Source organism: Apaloderma vittatum, unplaced genomic scaffold, assembly GCF_000703405.1.
Source record: "Apaloderma vittatum isolate BGI_N311 unplaced genomic scaffold, ASM70340v1 scaffold14639, whole genome shotgun sequence".
Classification (NCBI taxonomy): Eukaryota; Metazoa; Chordata; class Aves; order Trogoniformes; family Trogonidae; genus Apaloderma; species Apaloderma vittatum.
The window spans coordinates 403-26,457 of record NW_009735924.1 but is presented as its reverse complement, the minus strand read 5'-3'; the positions used below and the strand labels follow the sequence as shown (position 1 = coordinate 26,457).

Genomic DNA, 26,055 nt, shown 5'->3' with positions numbered 1-26,055 from the left:
TTTGCAGTGTTGGGCTGAAAGCCTGGCACAACACGTCTGGCCAGCACGTCTACAGCTGTTGCACCTGTTGTCTTCCGTGGTGTATTTCTAATAAATGTTTGTTTTTTCAAAAAGTCCTATCTTACCTTCAATTCACAGTCTTCATTTACTGCCAAGTTTCCAGGCTTTAGATCCTGTAATCAGATTTGAAATGGATATTATTTACTTATTTTAGAGCAAATACAATAAATCACATTTTCTTTCTTTCTTTCTTTCTTTTAGGTTTAATGGTTTTCATACAACTACTCAGAATACCAACTGGTAAAATGATGTAATAAATCCAAATTAGAAAACTAAACACCACAAATAACAGAAACAAACACACAAACTTGCACATGTTTGGCTTTTTTCCAGCATGTTTTCCCCCCAGATAGATGAACCTTTTTTTCTGCTAGAAGTCAGAAAAATACTTGCTAGTGAAGGAAATCACTCAGCTTACTGTGAATAGGGTTTGGACATAAATTTGTTGCATTAAATACCAACATCATAAAGTTAAGGATTCGCATATGTATTTCTGGACTGTACATAATGCACATCAAAATATGCTTTAAAAAGTTATCACACCCTGACAAACTTAGAAGGAGCACTGAAGGAATCAAACAAGATTCTGCTTAAAAGCCTATGCCCTCTTCTGTGGGAAAATCAATTTCCTGACAAAGTCAATGGAATGGAAACTGAAACATGAAAAGAAAATCCTTTAAGCTTCTTTAGCTACTGTAGAGACTTCTTCAGAAGTTGTACTTCTAAGTTTAGTCGCAAGGGGAAGAATACTGGCAACGAGAAAGATTTTGCAACGTCAATGACTCCTATCAGACATTTCCAGTTATGAAAAGAAGAAAAAAAACAGAAACAAATTTTCCTTCAGCTTTTTCAAACCTTTGTTTGACATACTTTAGCACAAGGCATTCGGAAGAATCTTCTCCGTGAATTTTTTAACAGGCATCCATTTGTTTTATACAAAGATGTTGTAACATCAGAGGGGCTTTGGAGAGAAACAAATTGGTGCAAAGAACTGTAATGAAACCAAGAAGCACGAGAGCCATCAAGAGGGAGCTTAGAAAAAGTCTAAGCAACTGCAAGTTTAGACCATGATCTCAGCAGTTGTAGAAATGAAAACATCAATTTATTACATTATTTTGGCAGTTTGCATAGTTTCCATGTCCAGCCTAAAGCTACTATACAATGTGCACATTCTGTGGTGCTCCTGATATTTTATTACAGCCATTTTCTACTGTTCTTACGCAGTTTTGGGGCAAGTTATGCTGCTTCGTAGCACAAGGGCATCATTCTTCACAGTGCAGAAGTAATTTTAAGTGGACTTTAGACACAGCAGGGATTCAAAGAAATCAGATCCTTAATTTCTCTCAGAAAAAAACACGTTTTTTCAAGACTCTAACATTTTGGGCTGTTTTCCTTAGTTTCTGTGTTTTCATCTTCCCCTCCAACTTCAAACACTGACATGGTCTTTAAACAACATTTAAACATTGGTTTTATAAGTTTAATCGTAATTTTAAACAAAAAGCCAGAAAAAACTCTTATCCATCCCAATTTAGACCCTATTCGCTCTTGTGAGGACTTACAACTTCATAAAATAATTTAAGAAATCCAAATCTAAGCTTGAGTGCCCAGTTAACCCTGGTGTCACCATTCCACCTTTTGTTCCTGTTGAAGAAGAAACCAAAGGCACCATCAAACTGAGACACTATAAACAGGATTTCAGGCATATTTATGAGCATGCTCATACACAAACACCACTCACATTATCAAAATATAAACATCTCTTACATTGTTTCCACTTACCCTGTGAATTATGCCCGAAGAGTGAATATACTGTAAAAAGGAAAATATTCTTTAGTTAATGAGGTCCTGACTTTACTGGGACAAGAGAGAAAGTACTTTTTCATGCTGCTAAAGTAAACTGAAATTAGAAAATGTTTATTTATTGCACAGAAGGTCTTTTTAGCTATGTTTTTAATGTTCAGATAATTAAACTAGCATATTGCACTTTCTCTTCCTCAGTGAGAAAACCTTAAATCTGTTTGAGTACTGCAACAGGTCACAGTTTGGGGGTTTTTTTCTGTTTCTTCCCATACATAGAATTACATTTCCAGTTAATTTCTGGCATTGCTAGACATGCATATGTATCAAAATAAATCCTGATATTTTGTACATCAGCAATGCTCTCTTGCAACACACATCTCTGGTGTGCTGTCACAGTTTAGACTCATACGCTCCAGCAGCACTGCATTGTAAGAGGTCATTTAAGACTAGGATGAAGGCCAGCAAAAGTCGTTAAGAAAGACTACATGCTTCAATACTTCCTCAGTGAAACACGGAGAGGCCATGTTACAAGACGTTCTCTTTCTCATCACCTTTCCAGTGATCTCCGTAAGGGCTCACAGAAGTCAAACCAACAACCTGGACATCTAGGACTAGTTCTTTTGGGAAGACACTTGACCAAATACAGATGTCTGCACCCCTGACTCTCACCAAATGGTCCCCCCTGAGGTACACAGTTCCTCTCACCAGCTGAACACACCTGTAAGTAGTTAGATTCCCAATAAATGAAGAATGTCTTCTGCCAACAGCCATCTTGATCAAGGATATCACAATGGCTACTTGCATTCTAAATCACTTCAATGTTGTCTTACTGAAGCCTTTTTATTTCCCAGAGCAGATGCTTAAAATATTCTATAGGCTATTTTTGCTGGTATGACTGCACACAGTAAGGAAATAACTGTCAGACTGAGGAATTTCTGCACCTACGAATTTGGCATGTAGAAACAGGAATTAAGAGGACTGAATCCTTTAGAGTTTTAGTTCAAGTGAATCTCACCTATTTGTGAGGAGGAGCATGATTTTATTGGTGTTCTCACCCCACTGAAGGTTTTGTGAGTGTTCACATCTCCACTTCGGGGAGCACGGTATTTTCTAAACATGTCTCCTAATAAAACACTACTCAGACTATGTGAAATGGCACTTACTCCTGGTGCTAATGTACACATCAGCCTTCCTGTAAATTGAAATACTGGCGCTGTGCTGCAGTGTTACTTTAACAATAGCAGAATTTCTTTTAACTGCACTTTATTATCTTGTGGCAGGTAGCAGCACTGGAACTACTCCAGTCTTAGATCAGAAAATTTTCCATTTCAGTTCAGTAACCTTCCGAAACAGGAACCCATTCTTACTGATTCTCCTTTTATTGACATATTTTTCACTCTCAATGTGGCAAAACCACTCAGAATAGAGTAGACGTATCCTTCACAGGGTTACCACTTCACCTGAAAAATATTTGATTCAAGAACTCAGTTAATGTGAGCCAAGTGTCTTGGAGCACAGGAGCTCTGTGCATTATCCTAAAGACAGTTTTTGGTAGCGTGCATACATCCTTGAACACAAGCTTCAGATGGTGCCAGGAAGCTATCCAATAGTTGTCTAAATTCTAAGCATTCTTGTCTGTATATGCAATCCTGACACACACAAAAAAAGCTAATCAAAAGGGAATTAGAAAAGACTCAGAAGGAAGTATTCTAAGCAGCACACAAAATGAAAATAAGTGACTTGGCAGAGAAGGAAAAATTGAAGAGGAAATGGGTGAGAGAGGGAAGGGCAAGCAGAGAAGCAGAAAGAGCAAGATAAACGTGAAAAAAAGACAGTAAATAGAGATGACAGGAGAGCACTAGCGCAGGTACATATTATCATGAGTGTGTCAAAAGAAGCTTGAACAGGTGTTTGTATGGCCCAAGAGCTATTCATCCATTGTCAAATACTGTACAAATAAAGAAACAGGACTGCCACCTATCTGCCCAGACCTCAACAAGCAGGTACCCAACTGGGACTCCTACACAAGAGAGACTCAAGACTGAAAGTGCTGGAAGCTCCAGCCCCTTTCCACCTACATAAAGACATTTATGTTCATCTTGCTTTCTGTACTCTTTGACAATACACAGCTTTTCTGACACAGAAAAAAATATGATGAAAGCCTTTCCAAGTTTCAACCTTATACTTAAACAAAATTTAATGCCAGACTAAGGCCTGACTAGGAAATAGACAAAGGAGAGACACGTCATTGTTTTTAGGTGGTGTCAAATCACATTGTTTTTTCCTACCACAGATGAAGTCAAATTCTAATAAATTACAAGGCTCACCAAAGAAAGGAAATGAATATTTCATTCTCAGTAGAAAAAATACAGTAAAATAGCAAGAACAGAAACTAACTGACAAACAGCGACTGTACATGCTTATAGAGCAAAGACCTGAGGGTTTGATACAAATCTTCCTGAAAATTTCTATGTATATATATTAAACCAAACCTGTTGAGCATTTTAGTGTACAACCAATCTAGAACCAGTCTACAGGTAGAATGTAGTAACAAAGCCTGCAAGAAACTTGCTTGGGGACTTAGCAAAATCTGTCTTATCCCTTCATAACACATCTCCCATGCATGTAAACAAGTTGTTACAACAGAAGTATGCAATGTGACAAAAATGATCAATGGCCTTATCTTTGACCAGACATAAATACAGATACCATAAAGTGCTTATGTACCTTACATAAAGGACAAATGCATATTGTAGGAAACATCTTTAACATCAAAAAGAAACCCCCAAACCAAGATAGAATCAATCAAAGTTAAAAGGTGCTAGAAAGAAAAGGACATTAGAAAAACAAGAGGCTAAGCCTGGGAAGTTGAAGGAGTTTTACAAAGACCTAGAGTGAGAAATTCATCCTTCCCAGGTGTTGCAAGTATCTTATCCCCTATAATGGCGCAACTGAGCACTAGCTAAGAATGATTTGTTGTCCCTGCCCTGTCAAAAAAGCAATCCAAGTAAACACAGATGGACTGTCTTTAATCCAGATACAGTAGACCTTAAAAGGTACAAGATTTTCATGCAAAACTTGGCAGACCCTTTCTTAATCAGTTAACTTCTAAGTTACTGACCCATTTTCTTTTTTCACTGTGTGCTAGCAATGCTGCTTTCAGGTTAACCCACTTCCCAGTCATGTTGCAAGAATGTCCTCCAAGCACTGGACCACTCCTATTTCTTAAGGATGTTTCCAGCTAGGTGTATTACTGCAGCTGGATGAATTGGTTCAAGAAGAATCCAAAATTTAATGGAACAGATACAGTAAAGGCTGTTCTCAGATGTTTGCTGTGCAATAGGAAATAACAGAACATCAGAGTCCAGCAGCTGAATAATGTCTTATTTCCCACTGGTAATTTTGAGGTAAGTACAGTTGTGCTCTTCAAAAATGTGGGGGAAGAGACAAAATATTCAGGCGAACCACTTCGTATAGAAGATCTAACAGCTACAAAGACCAGAGAAATCAATCAACTAAGTATCTCAGCATCCCGGCTGGTTGCCTTGTAATTGGAATGAGAACTGCCCTCATTTTTATAAAATCCTGGAAACAACAGCTTACATCAAGAACTTCCTTCTCTTTTTCCTCTGTAGTGAGTTGACCTTGGCTGGTCACCAGGTGCCCACCGAGACGCTCTCTTACTCTTCCTCCTCGGCAGGTCAGGGAGTGGAGAAAACACAATGGAAAAGCTCGTGGGTTGAGACAAGGACAGGGAGGTCACTTACCAGTCACCATCACAGGCAAAACAGACTCATTAATCTATTGCCAATTAATAACAGAATAGGATAGTTCAAAACAAAAAACAAACTCCAAACTAAAACCACTTTCCCCTCATCCCTCCCTTCCTCCCAGGCTCAACTTCACTCCTGACTCTTCCACCTTGTACCTCCTGAAAGGCACAGAGAATGAGGACTGTGGTTAGCTCATTTTGCGTTGTCTCTGCTGTTCTTCCCTCTCCATACTCTTCTCCTTCTCCAGCGAGGGGTCCCTCCCATGGGAGACAGTCCTTCACAAACTGCTCCAGCATGGGTCCTTTCCATGGGGTGCAGCCCTTCAGGAGCAGACTGCTCCAGTGCGGGTCCCCCACAGGCCACGGATCTTGCCAAAACACTAGGGCTGCTCCAGCACAGGCTCTCCATGGGCAGCACCTTCCTTCAGGGCACATCCACGTGTTTGAGCATGAGGTCCTTCATGGGCTGCAGTGTGGGTATCTGCTCTGACGTGGTCCTCCATGAGTTACACGGGGGCAACTCATATCACTATGGTCTTTTCCATGGGCTGCAAGGGAACCTCTGCTCAGGTACCTGGAGCACCTCTCTCCTCCTCCTTCCTCACCGATTCTGGTGTCTGCAGGGTTGTTTCTCTCTTATTGTCTCAGTCCCTCTCTTATTGTCTCAGTCCCTCTCATAGCTGCCATGCAGTGCTTTTTACCACACCTTAAATGTTATCACACAGATGCCATGAACATCGCTGATGGGCGTAGTCTTGACCAGCCGTCTTGGATCCAGCCGGAACTGGCTGTGTCTGACATGGGGACACCTCCTGGTGTCTTCTTTCAGAGTCACCCCTGCAGCCCCCCCCGCACCAAACCTTGCCACAGAAACCCAATATATCGTCTTTAATCCCTGTTCTGTCTTCTTCAGATGTATTTAACCACACACAGTTGCTCCACTTGCACTCCACATTTACTGATCCAACAGACTTCAGAGTCAACCTTCAAGGCCCACAAACACGACTGTTGGCCTCTGTGAGACAATCTAGGTCACTAGGACCAAAGACGTTTCTAGGTCATTTCACTGACATTAAATTCATTATTCATCCTTTCCATTACACTCAACTCAAGCTAATTTTTTACAGTTCATATATTGCTTGCATAAAATTAGCCCAGATATGTTTTTCATCTCTGGTGAATTGCATGTCTGTGCTGCAAAATAGTTTCCCAGACAGTTACCTGCAATGAAACACATCACTTTTATAGTCCTTAAAAAACACTTACTAGGACATGGCTTTGTATTTAGGGAATTGACTACAAAACTGAAATAATTAATCCCAAGTTCAAAGCCTAGATCAGAGGTGAATTCCCTGTAGTTTAAATAAAGCCAATTTCCCCAAACCTGGCTTTAGTTTCTGCATTTGTAAAATGGGTATTACAGCATTTAAATGCACATCTTTAGAATAAAAAGGATAATACTTAGCTTACGTAAAAGGCTGTGTGAGGGACAAAATCTGAGGTAGGGTCAAAGAGAAATTAATACTGCAGGACTTAATAACAAAGTATAGTTACTAAGTTTTGCGATGGGAGTAAAACAACTTCCTTGCCCTTCTGTATCTGTTAAGTAGTGAGAGACAAATCAATCTTGGGTACGCTATTCCTAATGTTCTTGTCCAGGAACAGCATGCTGTCCTGCAAAATTATTTACTTTTTAATAGTGTTTGGCAATGCAAATATACGTCTGGAATCAGCATCCTGATGGATGTGCCAGACCTTCCTGTATCAAAACCAGATCTGTATTTGCACTGCACAAGCACATCCCTGTGCAACACATCTTCCAGCACACCAGCCCCACTTATCTCTTTATGAGCACAGAGGAAAGCCTGCCCACACATTGAATGCTGGAGGCATGGGACCCTGGAAACTGAAGTTGTACAGCGTGAATGATGTTCAGTTCCAGACAGTGCCATCGCACGGCCTCATTACAACGTGCATCTCCAGAGCAGCAAATCACCGCAATAAGGCCCGGCTGAAGCCTGCAGAGCTAGGTCAGGGTTTTTCTTCTCTTGGAATTGTGTCACACAAAGAAAAAAAATGAAGAAGTAATAGTCTTTTAATGATCAACAGTTTTGTGCACCCAGAAAAGCAGACACTGCAACTTAAGAACTGCAGTACCAATCCAGATTAAGAGATATTTTCATATGACATTAATGTAGGTTTCAGATGGATAAGGAACTTAAAGAGTATCTTCTGTTTGTGTTGTAAGATACAAACTTTAATAATCTCAGTCCATTTTTTAAAAGCCAAATAGAGGAAAAAAGTAGTAGCAATAATAAACAGTATTTAGAAGCTTGAAGAGTAAGAAAAAAGCGCAAAGTATATGACAGCTAACACATTCTGATTCATCTTCCTGAGAGACAGCAAAATTCAAAGGTATGTTACAGCTACAGCTGTTGGCTTTGCAGTTCACAGAAGTGTAAGATCCAAGAGGAAAAAGAGAGCTGAATATAAACATTATTTCTGAGCAGAAGCAAGGGATTAACAGTAAAGCTTAACTGGATTTACACTCAGGGTCATTCTCTGAAAAAAAACACCCCCAAACAAAAAAACTCCCCAAAACCAAAAAAGAATCATGAAGAAGCCCAAAGACTAACTTAAGGATGAAGTCTGATTATACTTTTTGTTCAAGTATAAGAAAATTTTGCCCTGAAATTATTATTCTTCCCCAGACGCCATGCTCCAGCTAAATCACAACTCTCCTATGAAGAGAGACTGAGAGAACTGGGGCTGTTTAGCCTTGAAAGGAGCTACAAGATGAAGCCTTCCTACACAGCTTGAAACTAGACAAATCTGAATGGTCCCTTCGAGCCTCTTACAAATCCTTCCATAATTTTAGAGTGTAAAATGCCAACACATTACAAAAACAAGCACTAGGAGACAAAATCAAGCGAAGGCGGCAGGAGGCCTGCATGGTGGATGAAGAGCTCCTAGGGAAATGCAGATGAGGCACAAGCAGAGTCAGGTCACCCAGCAGGAACGTGGGGACACTGTCCTCAGTGTGCAGAGATGGAGCTAGGAATGGCGATGCCCACCCTGGGCTGGGCCTGGTAAGGGACATGAAAGGCAACAAGAAGGGCTCCTACCTGCACACTAGGAGCAAAAAGAAAACTAGGGAAAACACAGGCCCGCTGAATGGGGACAGAGCATCAGGTGACAAGGGGCCTGGAAAAGGACAAAGTACTCAATGTCTTCTTTCCCTCCACCTTTACTGGGAATTTTTGCTGAATCATAGGTCCCTGAGACCACTGGAAAAGTCTGGAGCAAGAAAGACTTACCCTCAGTGGAGAAGGATCAGATTAGGGAACATTTAAACAAACTGGGTAGACACAAGTGCCTGGATCCTGAAGGGATGCACTCATGAACGCAAAGGGAAGTTGGCCGAGGTCATTGTGAGGCCACTCAACAATATGTGAAAGATCACGGTGATCAGGAGAGGCTCCTGATGGTGGGAAGAAAGCAAATATTGTTCATGTCTTCAAAAAGGGTAAGGAGGAAGAGGGCCAAGGAAATAAAGGCCAGTTAGGCATACTTCACTCTCTAGGAAGGTAAAATGGGCAAATAAACCTGGAAGACATTTCCAAATGTAACAAGGACAAGGAAGTGACTGACAGTAGATAACATGGATTCACAAAGTGGAAAATCATATCTGACTAACCTGTTAGCCTTCTGTGATAAGACAGCTGGCTTGGGGGATGACGGGAGAACAGTCAGTGTTGTTGGCCCTGATTCTAGCAAGGCTTTTGAAACGCTCTCCCATAACACCCTCATGGACAGGAGAAGTATGAGTTAGATTAAGGGACAGTGAGGGAGATTGAACCACTTGGATCAAAGCTGACCGAGTCATTTGGTTGAACTGCCTGGATCAAAGGGCTGTGACCAGGGGCAGTAAGCCCAGCGGGATGCCCATCACCAGCAGTGCCCCCCTAAGGTCAGTGCTGAGGCCAGTCCTGTTTAGCATCTTCACCACCAACCTGGACGACGGGACAGAGTGCACCCTCAGCAAATCAGCAAATGTTACAAAACCGAGAGGAATTTTCCTGCATCAGACGGTTGTGTCGCCATTCTGCGAGATCTCTATAGGCTGGACAAATGGGGTGACAGAAACCCACCAAAATTCAACAAAATCCTGTGCATGGGAGAGAATAATCCCATGCATCAGTACAGGCTGGGGGCTGACCAGCTTTGCAGAAAAGGATCTGGGGGTCTTGACGGTCAAGCTGAATGTGAGCAATGTGCCCTTCCTGCATTAGGCAGAGGACTGCCAGCAACCTGAGGGAGGTGATCCTTCCCCTCTTCTCAGCTCTGGTGAGACACACCCCAGAGTGTTGAGTCCAGCACTGGGCTTCCCAGTTAGACAGACACTGAAGCAAATCCAGTGAAGCTCCATTAAGATGGTTATGGGACTGGAGCATCTGATGTAAGAGAAGAAACTGAGACAGTCAGGGTTGTTTAGCTGGGAAAATGCTCATGGTGCATCTTATCAATGTGCATAAATACTTGACGGAGGCAACAGACAGAACTAGATACTTCTAAGTAGTCCCCAGTGAAAGGACAAGAACCAGTGGACAAAAACTGAAACACAGGAATTTATGTTTAAAGATGAAACAAACTTATTTTGCTGTAAGGGACACTGAACCCTGGAACAGGTTGCCCAGAGAGGCTGTGGAGTCTCTAACCTTGAAGATACCTAAAATCCACCCGCAAAAGCTTCTGAACAGCCTGATCAGTTTGACCCTGCTTTGTGCAGGGGGGTTGGACTACAGAGTCTCCAGAGGGCCCTTTCAATTTCAGTGGGTCTGCTAAAAGGTATTAAAAATTTATTTCCTTTCAGCAGATTCCCTTCTGACACCTTTCACAGCTGTTTAACTCGGGTCCCTATAAAGTTTGGGCTTGTAGGCAGGCTGTGCTCCTCTCAGCCACCTCCCGTGCAGATTTGTCACTAAGAATCCCCAGTCATTGCTCTTTAACAAAGCTGTCCCAGACTCGGAGACTTCAGAGACTCTTCAACTTTATGTGTATGTTACACAAAGGACACATACTTTTCAATTTCACAGAAAACATTTAGAAACCTGCTTAGGAAGGTATTTTAATATAGAATAATCCCAATTATTTATCCATTTAAATTTAGCGATGAGCTTTAGTATTTTGCAGAGCTGGACTTTCAAACATTGCAGGGACCAATCCAGCACTTGCTGTCGTCCTTGAACACTTCCCCAAACCAATGTGAGTGCTCAGAGTCCCTCTCAGGGTCAGATTTTCATCCCAAAATATCACACCTACAGGTTAATAGATAAGTATGGTACATATATACCACATATATAGGTATGGTATAAATATATGTACACACACATATATACATACAGCAACATACATATACATATACATACACTCCTCAGAAGAGCGCAGAAGGATACGACACTTGGAGCAAGTGAGGTGTAGTGTGCCTCAGCAACAGTGTGTCAGACCAGTATCATAAGCCATGGAAACATTTTTGAATTAGAGAAATTTGAAGCTGAGAGTTCAAGTCCAGGTGGGTCCTGTCTCTAAACTCAACATTTTCAGTTTCTATGTTCTCCAGCAAGCCGTAGTAAGAGGTATGGCAAAGCAGCACCACAGTCAACTACCAGAGAAGAATGTACCTAAAAATCACATCAGGGATGTTCTGGTGTACTCAAATAAGGAAACCTAAGGTCATCGTGGATCAATGTGCTGTATAGATCTTGCATAGACTATCTTTTCTTTTTGCTTGAAAAAGCCATACACAAAATCATCACACAAAAAAAAAACCCCAAACCCAGATAACATTTAGCATCACAAAAAACCTGCTGCGAAGAATGTCATTACTTTTACTATACAAGGTAAGATAAATCATACCCTGCTGTCAAATTATAAGTATTTATATATCTCTCCATAACGGCTTACTAGGAAAAAAGATCATGAAATCAAAATAATAGTAAAAGCAGCAAACCTTTAAGCCTTTCAACATCTGATATACCAGGAACTGGATTCGGTCTTCTGTTAGTTTCTCGTGCTTCATTATCTTACTCAAATCTGTTCCCATAAATGGCATGACAAGGTAGCTTGAAAAAGAAAAATAAAGGAAAGAAAAGAAAAAAGGACAAAATAACTTTAATTTGTCAAGTAAATTGAAACACAGTTGTATGTTATAGCTCAGGGACAATATTAAATTATAGATCGTTCAATTTACCAAACAATTCCATCAATCACCCTCCTGTTCTCTAGGTGTCTCTGGTTTTATTTTGTCATAAAGATGTACTGCCCTACCCTGACACTGATTATGGAAAGTTGCAACTCATCAGAAGAGGTCAGATTCTGAACTAGTTAGAAAAAACCTAAGCAAGAACCATGTGATATTTCAAAGACACCTACCCAGGGAACAAAGACATTCATGCAATGCCATGTATCCACAACCAACTAGCAGCAACCAAACTACCTAGAAATAGAGATGATCAAATTAGGAGGCAACAATAATTTCCATTAATCTTCATCTGGGATCATAAACTGGGATCTTTGGTATTTAGTACTGGTAAGGGACACCAGCAACAGAAAGCTTGAGAACACCAAGCTGGCCATTCAAGGATAATCTTCACTTAGGATCCAAAACTGTTCTTCCCGTTGCATGTAGTAAGCTCATTCTTCAGCGTCTATCTTAAAAGTTGGGTCTGAATATAGACGGAGCAAATAATGTCTGGCACCTGAGGATAAAGTCAATAGTTTTCCTTTTATTAAGACAAGTAGATTCATTTTCATGAAGGGAAGAATTGGAGGTGATCATCGTTTCATAGATACAAATTGTATTATTTAGACTTCAATGGGTTTCCTCCGGTTAAAATATGCAAATTATAATTCTGTTGATTTTCACTATTAAGTTTGTATTAAAAAAATCATTTATTCAATTAGAATTGTATCTATAAACAAAACAGAAATTGTGTATAAAGTCATAAGGGAGATGGGGCACTGATTTAGTCACTAGAATCACAGGTAGTATTTTCAACATTTCCTAGGTAGCTAACACTTCTTCCCTACAGCTTTGGGGACCAGGACTCAGGCTCCCAGAACCAGCTTTCACAGACAAATTTGCTACCCTTTGGATACAAAAGATGAGCAATTTATTTCTGTATCTATATTAGGACAGAGCAAGTACAGAGAAGAGAATGACATTTCTTATCTCTCCCCTAGTGTAACGTATAACATGTCTCCCATCAACAGACCAACTGCCTTAGAAAATGGAGTTCAACTTCTTTGTTGATGTTTCTGACTGCTGAAAGCATATTAAGTTCTTCCCCCAGTCAGACTTATCAAATACGTTTTCCCAGACATCATGAATATTTAGAACGAGCCATAAAAAACCCCTTTAGTGACTGTTCTAGAAAAAAAACCCCAACAGTTAGAAAGAGGTGAGGCAAAAGAAATAGAGATATATCTACACATTTTTTATTACTGCTAATGATCTTCATGAATTCATTAGTATTTTGCTTGCCTGCCATCATCTGTAAAAATCCCAAAGCTCTGGACAGATAGTGTTTTATGTGAATGGACAAAGTTCCAAGCTGTATATAACCATTAAACACTGTAAAAAAAAAGGATGAGAAGACTTCTGTCACGGGTTAGGGCTGGGCTGGCCACTAAATGTGAACAAATGCTCTCTAAGCCCTCTCTCCTCCTAAATGGGAAGGAAACGGGAAAGAGGCAGAATTATGGGTTAGAAAAGAACAATTAAACCAGTTTTAATGAAACAATAATGGAAATAATCATGAAATGATGAAAATAAAGAACTATATACAACTATATATAAGCCCAATATTGAACCTGACTCCTCCCTGATAACAATCCCCACTGGTGCTGCAGAGCAGGAGGCACTGGGGAAGCCCCAGGCTCAGCGGCAGCAGGAGCTGGATACAGGGAGCTGGATTTGGGAACTCAGGTTCTGGATCCTAAGTAGGAGATTGGACGGAGTCCTCCCTGGATGCTGGCCATTGCAGAAAAGGGAAAGAAACTCTAATGATCACTCAATTCATACTAAGTATGATGTATATGAAATGGAATACTCTTGTTGGTCACCCGTCCTGTCTGTAACTCCCCAGAGGTGCAACCTTTTACTTCCTTGTGACCCCTCTCACTAGCCGGCACCCCCAGTGTGGCACACAAGAGCCAGCAGTGGCCTTGGTCACTACAGGAATAAGTATCAGCAAGAGCCTTTCTGCATCCCAGTCCCAGGCAGTAACTGTAAACATCAGGTGTTATCACTGCCAGTAGCAGGCACTGTCTGCAAAAACATGCTGCTAACTCTAGAAAGTGCAGCCCTTTGCAAGAGACTAAACTAGAAAGTAAAAATCGCTAAACAGAAATGCGTTTTTTAGCTCAAACCAGGACAACTTCATTTTTACATACACACAATTTGCTTAAAGTTTATAAATTCGTGACTTCGAATCTCTTAGAGTCAACTAGAAGGAGGCCTACTTGGGTTTGAAAATCCAAACTTTAATAATAATTTATGAGCCACACATTGGAAGAGGGCAATGGGATCAAACACTATGGGATCACTTTTAACAATTTGTTAAAATTTGTTTGTTAGGATTTCCTAACTTATTTTTATTACTAAAAATGTATTTATAGTCCACAGCTGGAATCCTCAAATAAGCTGAGGAGGTTTGGCACCTGATTAATAATTCACTTCAAAGGGAATTTGATGCCTAATGCATTTAAGTTCTTTCAAGTTCCAGTTAAATCCCCAAATTCTTACAAAATGAGGAGCAGCAACCCATTCCAGCACATTGTGTGTGATACAATGAAGGGAGTGAAAAGCAGCTGGTAGAGTGGGACTTATATTGATAAAGATTTCTGATTTTGTACACCATTTAAATCAGCTGAACTTCTAAAACTGAAGGAAGTTCAACACAAGCATGAACAGGGAAAGGACTTTCTTCACGAAGCAGACAGGACTTTGTCTTCAATCTTCATTAACATATTGCCTGGTAGAGTAGAGGAGCAGAAGAGCAGTGGCAGGTTGAGTAGGAGGATGCTCCCTCTAGAGAGGAGGGCTAGGAGTCAGCTAAGAAACTCCAGGTCTCAGACAAGATGAACCTTAGGGACTGGCTCTGGTGAAACCACCCACCTCGCTTCTGCCACTTCTAGCCACAAAGCCATTTGAATTTTGATCTTCACACAACAGGCCACAGACAATATCTCATGACTAGTCAGCAAAAATTACCTCAAATGACCCATTTGACCTTAATTCACAAAAGCTCTTGGTCCACTTTTGTTTTAAATGTGCACACATCTACCTCTATTCATCTCTAACGACTTGCCCAAAGTCTTGACAGCAAATTTTGCCACAGGCTCACATGTCGCAGCTTCAGTTATAAAGTGACCCTCTCAGTTGACTTGTACCTCCAAAACTTGGAAGGATGATTTTAGGGTCCCATTTAAAACACGATACTTGAATGCTAATGGCATGAACGTGCATTTTATTAAATATGCTGTATAAAATGCTAGCACAATAGGCAATATGGACAACATCCTTTTTGGCTCAATGATCATTTTGGACTAAATTATCATTATGAACACATGGTCCACATTTTAATTTTTTACATTTTCCTGCCAGAGAGCTTTCGTTGTTAACAGGTAAGTATGCAAGGTTGTTTGTAACACATAGCTACATTAGATGAAATCCAAAACAGTTCTATGAACATAACATGAAGTCCGCATTAAGCCCAACAGGACTTCCAATCACTGCCAACCTAGTGACTCACAAGGATTGCAGCAGGATCCACAAGCAAATCAACAGACACACTAAATATCTGTGTCTGAGATGCTGCCAAAATGTCAGGGAGATGTACATGGCCGGTGTTAGCAACGATCTACACCCTATCCTGTTTGGATCACCACAAAGGGAAACCAGTCAGGGAGTACAAGAGACCACAGCACAGGTAACCACTAAAAAATTCAGCAGTTTTGAAATAATCTATGAAATAAGGATGGGTCACACCAGACGCGTGTTGTGTAACAGGCATCATTTTTGGCCAACTTGTTTGGGTTAAGAATTCTCCTACCATTTGGCCAACCTGGGCCTTAGGGAAGGAATCAATACTTGAAAGGTAGGTTAGGGAATCCAGCAGACTGCCATTCACAGAAGGCTGAAAGAAGTACACATAAGATAGGTAAGCGGTTCTAACGACAAACTGAAAACCTCATCCCACCAGTTTGGATGTTGCACATAAGAATCATATTAAGATTAAATTCATTAAAAAATCCATGAAAAAATATTTTATAATTCTCCATTTAAAAAAGCAACAACCGTCCCTCCTGCATAAGCAGCAGTGCCCTGCTCCCAAACACAAACAACTCGGAACTTACAAATCATTAAACTTCTCCAGCGTTAAATCTGGTGTGAAAACATCCAGTATTCCAATGACCTAAAAATAAGGGAGAGGAAAAAAAAATTTATACTGATTTAACACAAAAAAACATGAACTGCACGAGTGAAAAAAATATAATAAAAACATTTCCATAGTGAGACATTAGCTACAGGCATAAAGATGGAAGAAAGAATACCTAAAGTGGCGCCTAGCAACACCAGGATTTGTTATGTGTAAATTTTATAACTCTGAGGGCTGTTTGACCCTGTGATAAAAAATAAAAAAAGTGTATTTACTTGAACAAAAAGTTCAGAGGCTAGTAGTTTAAGAGGAGAGAACATTTTTTTAACTTGAATCACTGAAGTGTTGAAAATAAAGCAGACAAATCAGTTTATAACCTGACACAGTCATAAGTGCTATTCACCTAGCTGGGCCTGCTGCCTGACAATAAAGAACATTTTAAATATCTTCTAATTAGAGTAACAGGGTAATTTAGGTACACAGATTACAATATGTAATTGGGAATATGAAGAAGAAACTAGAACTAATTTATTTTTATAAAAAGTTTATCAAGAGCTTAATATGATTTAATATGGTTTATACATTAGGTTCTCCTTAAGAGCATTTTTTGTCAAACAAAAGCATTCTATCACTCAACAGAGAAATATCAACTGAGTAACACAGATTTCCCATCACAGTTTTTCCTACTAGTACAGTTTTCAGTAGAACTATACCAACTGACTAGATGCATTATGGTAACTGCCAATGCTTCTCTCAAGCCTATTAAACACCAGAAAATTACATATATAGAATTCGATGCTCTAAAAGATGTAGCTGGAATTGTCTAAAGCCAGATCTCAGCCTGGATGCTGCTTAATCCAGGCACTGCCTAAGCTCAGGCTTTTAGAGCTGCTTTTTGTCTACTTCTATTGCTAATTCACAAATATTTCTGTCTGCTTAGAGGAAGCCTCTACATCTCAGTTGCTCCAAACCCAAGAATTCTTTAAAAAAAGTAAGCAAAAGTAAAGAGAAGCGAGAGTAGAAATGCAGGGAGAAAAATGCAAGAAAAGAAAAGCAACTTCCTTTACTTAAAGCTTTAAATAAAAATCTCCAACTGTGATGAAATCCTTACTGCATGTACTTCTTTCTTTACCACATTCTGGCGGAACCACTACAGTTAGCCTGGATGTTATCAAAATGTCATAATGATGAACAAGATAAAAAAATTAATAACGATGAAGACAGAAAACTACAACTCCCTTTTTTTGTAGCCACACATATCTTTGAAAAAAATCAGTAACAATATTTTCCTGAGGACTGTTATACAAAACTAATTAAGTAAGAGTAATATAACTGCCATAAACCAATAATTAAACCCACAGACAATATGGTTATTATTTTAAGTAATACCTTCAGTGCTAACATTACAGCTAGAATGCTTTCCTTTTTTTTTTTTTTGCATAACAGTTTTACGTAAGGTTTTCCATTTCTGTGTGGAGGTAGGGAGAGAAAGGGATGAGAGAGGACTTAGGAAGATGTATGTGACAACAATAGAGCCTAATGCAGCTCTGTGAGCATTTCCTAAGGCGGCGTGATTACACACACAGAGCCAGAAAAGTTGTACGCTCTTGAAAGACTTCGGTATTAAAAAGAAGGAAGTTAACATTTTAACAGTGATCTTATGCAATAACGCTCCTATTAAGCCCCACTTTTTCAGAAGCCCTGCTTGTGCTTCCTGTAAGAAAACAAAGCCCATCACATCTGAATGTAGCAGTGGAAGACATGGGGACATTGCGGTAACAAGGAGGGACACAGCAGAGGACGACACGGCCTGGCTGCTGCGCCCCTCTGCGCACCGAGGCTGGGAAATATGGGAGCACCAAAATTTCCATGAAGAACATACCAGCCCCAAAATGCACTTCCTGAAGTTCACTAGCATTTTACTGCTTCTCCATTCAAGTCAATAGAGTTCCTGGTAGTTACTCAGTGCCGCCCGATATACAATATACATGACTTCTGAAGGAAGGCGTCAAACTCGTGTGGACAGGCTCACCATTGCAGCAAATCCTCTGCGGTGAAGAATACCTCTGAGACCAACGCTCAGCTCCCACTGAAGGGAATTTTAAATAATGAACCAGAAAACTCTTTTAGCATGCCAAGGACTTCACAATACTTCTTTTCTTGCTTTACAAAGAGAGCTTTCTAAAACATCCTGAAATCTATTTTAGTGTCCAAAATGGTAAGACATACTAATAGTTAATCAATCTAAAAATTAAAGTGAGGAACCCACTTCCTTTTTCCTCAGTGATCTTTATTTAACAGCTGCACTATGGGATGACTTTCCTGTGCTGGAACACATTAGTATTTCCATTTAGATCACAGCTTTCTGAGGATATGTTAAGTGCAAGGAGGTACAGGATAAAATAAATCCTCCAAGGAAGATAGAACTCCAGCCACTCCTTTGGGAAAAGGAAAAGAACTGGACAAAGTGCAGGAAACTCCCTCCTCCATAATACTATGGAAAATTTTTTGTGCCTGGCTAAAATGCTCCCAATTAAATACAGTATTTGTAAAAGAACACTTTATGATACTTAATGTCCCAGCACAAAAGTAAACCACTGGAAAACAAGTACAAGAGTCATTTATTTTTCACAGTGTGGCCTACATGAAACACAGTGGAGGGATCTGTGAAATCTTCCGCAGCTCTATTTTTGGTATTAATTCAGCACAATTATTGATACTATCAAAGCAAAACCAAGGAACAAACCCAGCATGCTCTGCCATGGCAAGGAAAAGCATCTGTGGAAAACAGCAGCAACGCTGCCCTTTCAGGGTCTCATTTATTTCCCCATTCATTCTGCCAAAAGGCAATTTCTTGAATGGATCAGCCCACAAAGGATGCAGCTTGTTTCCTACTGCCCATTTGACTGAAAAGCAACAAGGATTTCTGCATACTCCGCTGAAGAACTTTCCTCGCTTGTATCTTGAGGAGAGAATGCATTACTGTGTCTCTCCCATTTTGCTGCAAAGCAAAACCACAGTAAAAGCAAAACTACCCCTCTCTTGGTCTAACTTGTTTTCCACGAGTATGCTTTTATTCAATACATTTACTTTGTTGATTGTGTCTTTTCCCTATGAAGCTGGTGAGGGGTGGGTGGCAGTGTCTCCAGCTTTTCTTATCCCTATCATCTGTCCCTTCCTAAGACATTTGTATCGTCCACCTTGATCAACTTTAATTACCATCAAGAAATAAATAACAGCTTTGCATTGTCTGCCCTTCCTCTCTCAGCTGCCTCCTTCTCCAAATGCTATTCCAGTAGTGGAGCACAGCAGCAAAGAGCTCCTCATCTCTATCCTTCCCTGTATTTTCATGTCTTGGATTGCTTTTATTCAAGGACTGTTGCACTGCATTTCTGTAAAGGAAAGTCTCTGATGTAAGCAGCAGCACATCACTGAAAGACTCGAATCTTGTATAAATTAATAAGTAATGCAGCTTCTGCCTCTTATACAGTAAGTGCTGCTTTCTCTTGTGGATGTTACGCATGAAAAACACAGTGAAGTTGAGCAGCTTTGGCACTTGAGCTACAAATGCAAGTACATTTTCTGAGAAAGATGCTGCTGGAGCACACTGAACTACATATTACACTGCATTCCATTTTCTGCAGGGTTAGCTTCAACTTCACGTTCTTGCACTGTACCACATCACGGGCACCAGCACCCTTTTACTACACTAGGAACTCTCAATCTTTTTTAAATTATAACTATCAAGGCACAAGGTTTGTGCCACAGTCACCTTCCTCCCCACTGACTACTGCTACATAACATGAGGGATGCCTGCAGAGGGACCAAGAGCTCCTCTCCTTTTCTCCTGCCAGCGGGCACACCAGCGGGCACAAGCCATACCCACGAGTGCCACCACACTCTTCTTTCAAAGGGCCCACACGTGACACTGGACAGATGGAAATCCTTTGGACAGACACGCCTTCATCTCTGGATGGGATGGCGACCCAAAGAGAAAGTGTGTGTTTCGGTGCCATCTTCCTTATTTTCAGTTACTGGACTAAGCTAATCAGTCTGCTTCATTAGTCCCCAAGTCTGGGGCGTGAATAAATGGATGTAAGCTGAGTCCAGCCTAGCTAAACTGCCTATTAGGCAGGGTTGTGGAAATAAGGCAGAAGTGACAACCAATACCACTGTGTTGATTTATTGGCTTTTAAGTATGGAAATAAGTGGCTCTGGTGTGACCCTGGTGTCCCTAGCCCATGCTAAGCCTTCAGCCAGCAGAAAAGCCACCAGAAATGTTTCTCCCCTACAACCTTTTGACAGCAGTAAACTATCCAGTTACAACCACATTTTTGCTTTCATAAAGACCCATAAGATTTGCCATCTCTAGCGAGGATTCCTTACTGGTACTTGTGCACCTGAAGGATGTGAATTTTTAACTGGTGCAGTCCTGCAGGACTTGCTGTGGGAAACCTCTCCTAACACAGTAAGCATGCTTTCACCTGTAAGGGCATCACTCATCTGCAACTCCCTTGTTGGTCTGATTTTGTACGCTGCACAGGCTGTTGCTCTTCCAACGCTCACATCAGGCTAGATGAACCATAAAAGGTGAAGGTTTTAAGATTTTCTCAGGCAGCAACATGAAGTGCCCCACTATTATCTCTGGAACAAACTCCTCCCTTGGTTGACACCGTGTAGCTGCAAATAAAAAGCCCACTTTTTTTTTTTTTTCCAAAATAAAGAAGTCAATAGAATTAAGTACTAGCCAACCTAAAAGTGAAGGCCTGCATCATCCTCAGAAACATAACTGTTGAGAGACAGACAATTTGGTGACTGTTGGATACTTGAGTTCCTTCCAAAAGGGGGGAAAAAAAGCTATGTACTTCTCATAATGCAAAACATACACTGGTCTTCAGATGTGAGAATACACCAGAGAATTATTTCCACTCCAAGCAATGAATGAGAGCATAACACAGAGTACCTTTAACCAAACACTGCAGTTGCTTCTTACATACAGGGTTTCCAGGAAGAGAAAACATCTGTAGAGTATTAACCAACCCAAGAAAAGTTTAATGGGCATTTGTCAGAAAGTTTCATGCCAGAAACATGTTCAGAATTTACACTGGTAGAACTGCATCAGAATTCTCCTGGGTTTTTATGAATCCATTGGTAGACACGTGTACACATAAGCATGTACCACGCTTTGATGAAATCCGCACTCTGTTCTGACACAAGACAGGAGTGCAAGTCGCTGCTTTTCTCTCCCTCTCTCCAGCGCCATCTCTCCTTGCCAGCTATTTTTCATTCCTCCTGGCAACTTTAAACTTTTGTTAGCGAACTGGAAGGCAAGAAGGGCAGCAGGACTGGACCAGTACAAGCCACTGTGCAGTTATTTCAGCAAAAGTAGGTATCGTGGTACCACTTCCAGTCCAAACAACATAATAAAATCCAAGTTATTGGCCAAATGAAATGAAAGATTCTGCACCCTTCTGCTTACTTGTTTGGGTTTAGCTTTGCATACACAGATATATTCATTAATTTCAAAATACAAGAATGCAGAGCTATGCAAATGTTTGAGAGCCAAAAACAGGACCTAAGTTACATACTGGCCATATTGTCACTGATCTTAATTTTAAGTCAGAGCCTTGACAGATAGTTTCAAGGGTCCTCACTTTAACTGAGCTCAAAATGGAAAGAAACAGGGAACAAAAGCAGCACTACTGAAAAAAAAATTTCCTAAAGGTAAACAGTCTGTTCTTCTATACAATATGCAGCACATGCTAAAAAAATAATCAAGAGCTGCTAAGACTGTAGTAGGATGAATACTTCAGGCTAGCATGACTAAACGAAGAAAAAAACCACCAACACCAAAAAAAACATGCTTTCTTCATTCTGCCTTAGCTGTTTTTATTCCTCTTTTTCTCACCGTTCCCTCTCCTGTGCCAGAATATTTGTTTATGCAGTGACAGAGCAATCCAGCAACTTATCCCACTGGAAAGTACCTTTTCTTTTTGGCAATGTCTAAGGAATTGATTTGTGTTGGATTGCTTTTTAGGCAGTAGAAGTACCTTATGATGCTTGTGAAACATCTCATGTCTTCTCAAATTAAAAGGTCTACCAAAAAAAAAGAAAAAAAGAATAAATAAAGGGTTACCAGCACCATTAAAGTCACTGATTTATCTCCTAACAGGCAGATCTCATCCTTTTCACACACAGCCTCTGCCCCATAGTTCTCAACCAATTTGTTTGCAGTTTGTTGGATTTGTTCACAAAAGGTTGATGACAAGTCCCATGCTACCAAGTTTGTGTGGTTTCTACAGCAATATTCCTCACTACATTTCAGTAACGTCCTGCTTGAAAGCCATTAGGGAGAACAAAGGTCTATGGCATATACAATGAAAGATGGTCATGCCAGCAACCAGAGCTGCCTCCTCCTGAAAACTCTAAATAGACAAGCAAATTGATCTGTGAGTTAGCTTCCTTACAAGGTAAAATACAATTGCAGTAAAATTCAGTAGGGTGACTCCTATATTTGTTTTTACAGAACTCCTGGTCAGTTCTACAACTTTTCCACATTAAGGAGATTAACATATTCCTCAAAGGGTCTATAATGGAGGTCATCCAGGACATAAAGCATAAATTCCACTCCATTTTCTTCACTCAAGCATGACATGATGATGAATTGTATCACTGTGGCACGGGTTTAACGGTATCTTCTGCTACCTTAATGGAGGATCAGAAATGCTAATTTTAACACAGTGTGTCAGACCATTACAGTTACTTCCACCATTCTGAATACAGCGTAAGATTAAATAAACTATGATAATGTATTGCTACATGCTTAACCCAACACTTCCCTGAAAGCTCTGAAGGGCAGAGATGGTCCACTGAGAGGTAAACATGGTGAAACAAACACAACATCACACTCTTCATGTAATCCAACATCAAGTGTATTATGATCACAGAAGTAATTTTGAAAGAAAAACAGATCAGAAGAGTGAATTGGATGTAATTCTAACTATCAGATAAAAAGAACCTTGAAACATTTTATATCCTGAAGCAGGAAAAAAGCAAGATGAACATGTGCAACATTACAACAATATCCCAAATCTAATCCATAGTGCCAATACTGTTACAGCAGCTGTCCCACGCCACGTCCTTATATAAGATTACCAACATCCAAGGCAATTAACAGTGACACTGCTATTTTATTGTGGTCACTAAAAAATTATTTCAGTTCCATTCATTTTTTACAGCAGCTGTATTTATAGTACAGCTGGAAAGACAGACAACTGCTATTTTATAGAAGTATACTACAATGTGCTATTTAACAGAAAAAAAAAAACCAAACAGGAAAAATACTTCAGTTGCTGTTCTATTCTATTGATTCCTGTTACAAGGAAATATGCACCCACCTGAGTGGGGCCCATTCAGAACTTCACAGCCAGAGCCACAGACACCATAATGGTAACAACAGAGAAGAGGCAACTGACGCTGCTGCACGTATTGTTAAAGGTGTGCACAGCACACTGTCTGCCTGCAATTCCACCCTTTGGTGAAAATACACAAAAAAGTGGCTCTCTTACAGAATAGCGGCGCGTTAAAGCGGGGTGCTGAAAATCCTGACGAGGAGTGCTATTGCCACTCTGGTTTAAATTCACCTGGGTGGAGAGGCTAAAGGAGTATCCCGAGGTCAGTACAGGGAGTAGAAATCCTAAAAGGGCTTGTTGCTATTCCTAATTTACTAATTTCCTAATTTCACTGTGTGAAATGAATGACAGAAGGGTGTAAGGCTGGGTGGATGGAAATTCTCCTGATGGGCCTTGCCAGCCTCATCGTGGAAAGGTGGAGTAGTCAGATTCCGCCTCCATGGTGCCTGCAAATCCCTGCAGGATCATACATTCAGTCTTTGTTCTCTAATCAGTAGATGCCTTGGTAATACTTTTTCTTAGTACCTAGACCAGATTTTTCTTTCTGTGGCCCAAACTGTTTCCTAAAACTGTAGATTATTCCCTTCCTTCATAGACATTAATCTGTAACTTGTATAGATTGTGCTCACATTCCTCAGTGAGCTTTTTCTTCCAGACTGCTTAATTATCAAACAGTTACATGGAGGGGTTCCAGGGTATTACCCGGAAGGGCATAAACTGCATAAAACTGTCAGGAATGGAAAATTCTGCCCAGAAGATTACTCTGGGAAATATAAGAAAAATAATCTCAAAGTTCTGGACCCCGTTAGGATCTTGGCAACTGCATAAGATGCTCTGCTCCCAAATGTTCAGTAAAGAAAATGCTGAAGAGTATGAAAGCCCATGCACGACACAGAAGTTCCCTGCAAACATTAACTCTTTAAAGTATACAGCAGTGGTTATGAAACACTTGAAAGGAATCAGCATGCAAAATGATAAAATGTATTAAAATATTCAGACTGAGATGCTAACAAGCATGTACGTTTTTAAAACTACAAAAAAAAGTCTGTTTTTTTTCTAGACAATCAGGATATCCTGATTATTATCCACAGATTATTCTTCAAAACAAACCTACACATTGTTGGTACTCAAAATGTTAATACCATACCACTAAATGGCAATGACTAGTTATTGTTTACCAGTTTCTCTCATCCTCTTTTAATCTCCTAGTTTTCCTTGAAGGCCATCTGAGTTACGCTCTAATCTCCTGTAATAATAACATTTTAAACCACATTCTTATGCATCACTTTAACACTACCCTCCAAACTCTCTCTTCCTCCCCACCCCAAGGCATTCTTCACGAGCAGCATTTAAAGCTACTACTGTGACCCTCCAGTCCCACCCTGGGATTTGTCTTACCTGGAATCCATGCTTTGATTCCACAAAAACTGTTTTCAGGCAAATCTCTCCTCCCTTATTTTTTTCGTAAGCCTCTAGGCAGTATTGGGACTATGTACCTTAACCTCAATGACACTTTCTACACTTTTTTCTATGGCTATTCTTCCACATTATGTGGATGTCTATGCAGAGCTCTGTATCCTTTCTCATGCTTCTCAGCAAAGCAACTTATTTAGTAATTTGTGCACTTTTCCCGTTTCACACTAGTATGAGCCCACACCTTTCAAATATTCCATGAAAAAAAGGAAAGCTCTACCCCTTCCCCAAAAATATGCATGTGTACCATAGCCACCCTTATGCAAGTCAGGGAAAGAAGAGATGCTGATACTCAAGACCCAGACGCACAGACCCATGCTCTGCTTGCTCGCTCCTGCACCTCACAGAAGCACAGTGATGGAGACTGTAATTTCTGGTCCTTAACATCTCTCACTAGCTCTGAGCACAAATTTTACCTCAGCGATAACCTTCCCCACCCAGCCTTTCCTACATGGAAACGGTGTTTCCCGCAGGATATGCTAGTTTGGTGAACTGCCGTATGTTGATGAAAGACAGACAAACAATAGGCCAAAAGATTCCTGAATTCCAGCTACACATCTGCCTTGTCCAAATCTACACATTTCCTTTGGTTTTAGGGTGTGTAAAGCTGCAGCCTTGGGGAGGGATATCTGCTAATGACTCAACTCACGTTTTCATGCTTCATGTGTTTCAGGAGGCGAAGCTCTCGGTAGGCTCGTTTGGCGAATAGTTCAGACTGAAACGGGCGGTACAATTTCTTAATGGCTACTTTGGTACCATTTCTTCCATCGATGGCTGAGCTTTAAGGGGAAAGGAAGGGTTCGATGAGGGAGGACAAAAGAGAGACCACAAACTCTGCCGGCGCTCCCCGGTCCTCAACCCGCAGCCTGCCTGGTGCCAAGGGAGGAGACCACCTCTCCAAAGCGTCCAGTTTCATAGAATCATATGAGCTGGAAGAGACTTAGAAGATCATTGAGTCCAGCCTTTGTCCCAGTCCTATCAACCTACTAAAGGATTCCCCCCAATGCAACATCCACCCGTCTCTTAAACACCTCCAGGGACAGTGACTCAACCACCTCCCTGAGCAGCCTGTTCCAATGGCTGACCATCCTCTCAG

At 40.6% G+C, this 26,055-nt stretch overlaps 1 protein-coding gene across 1 annotated transcript in view; it reads right to left on the bottom strand.

The window, feature by feature from the left end:
- The window catches only part of LOC104279490 (mitogen-activated protein kinase 12-like), a gene marked incomplete at its 5' end in the record, with an annotated part of 31,049 nt that extends 5,311 nt beyond the window's left edge, over positions 1-25,738 (bottom strand). Inside the window, 5 exons of the mRNA XM_009876787.1 lie at positions 126-173; positions 1,840-1,869; positions 11,643-11,754; positions 16,052-16,110; positions 25,609-25,738. Coding sequence (XP_009875089.1) covers positions 126-173; positions 1,840-1,869; positions 11,643-11,754; positions 16,052-16,110; positions 25,609-25,738 — 379 coding nt within the window. The remainder of the gene's footprint in view (positions 1-125; positions 174-1,839; positions 1,870-11,642; positions 11,755-16,051; positions 16,111-25,608) is intronic.
- Positions 25,739-26,055: the final 317 nt, after the last annotated feature.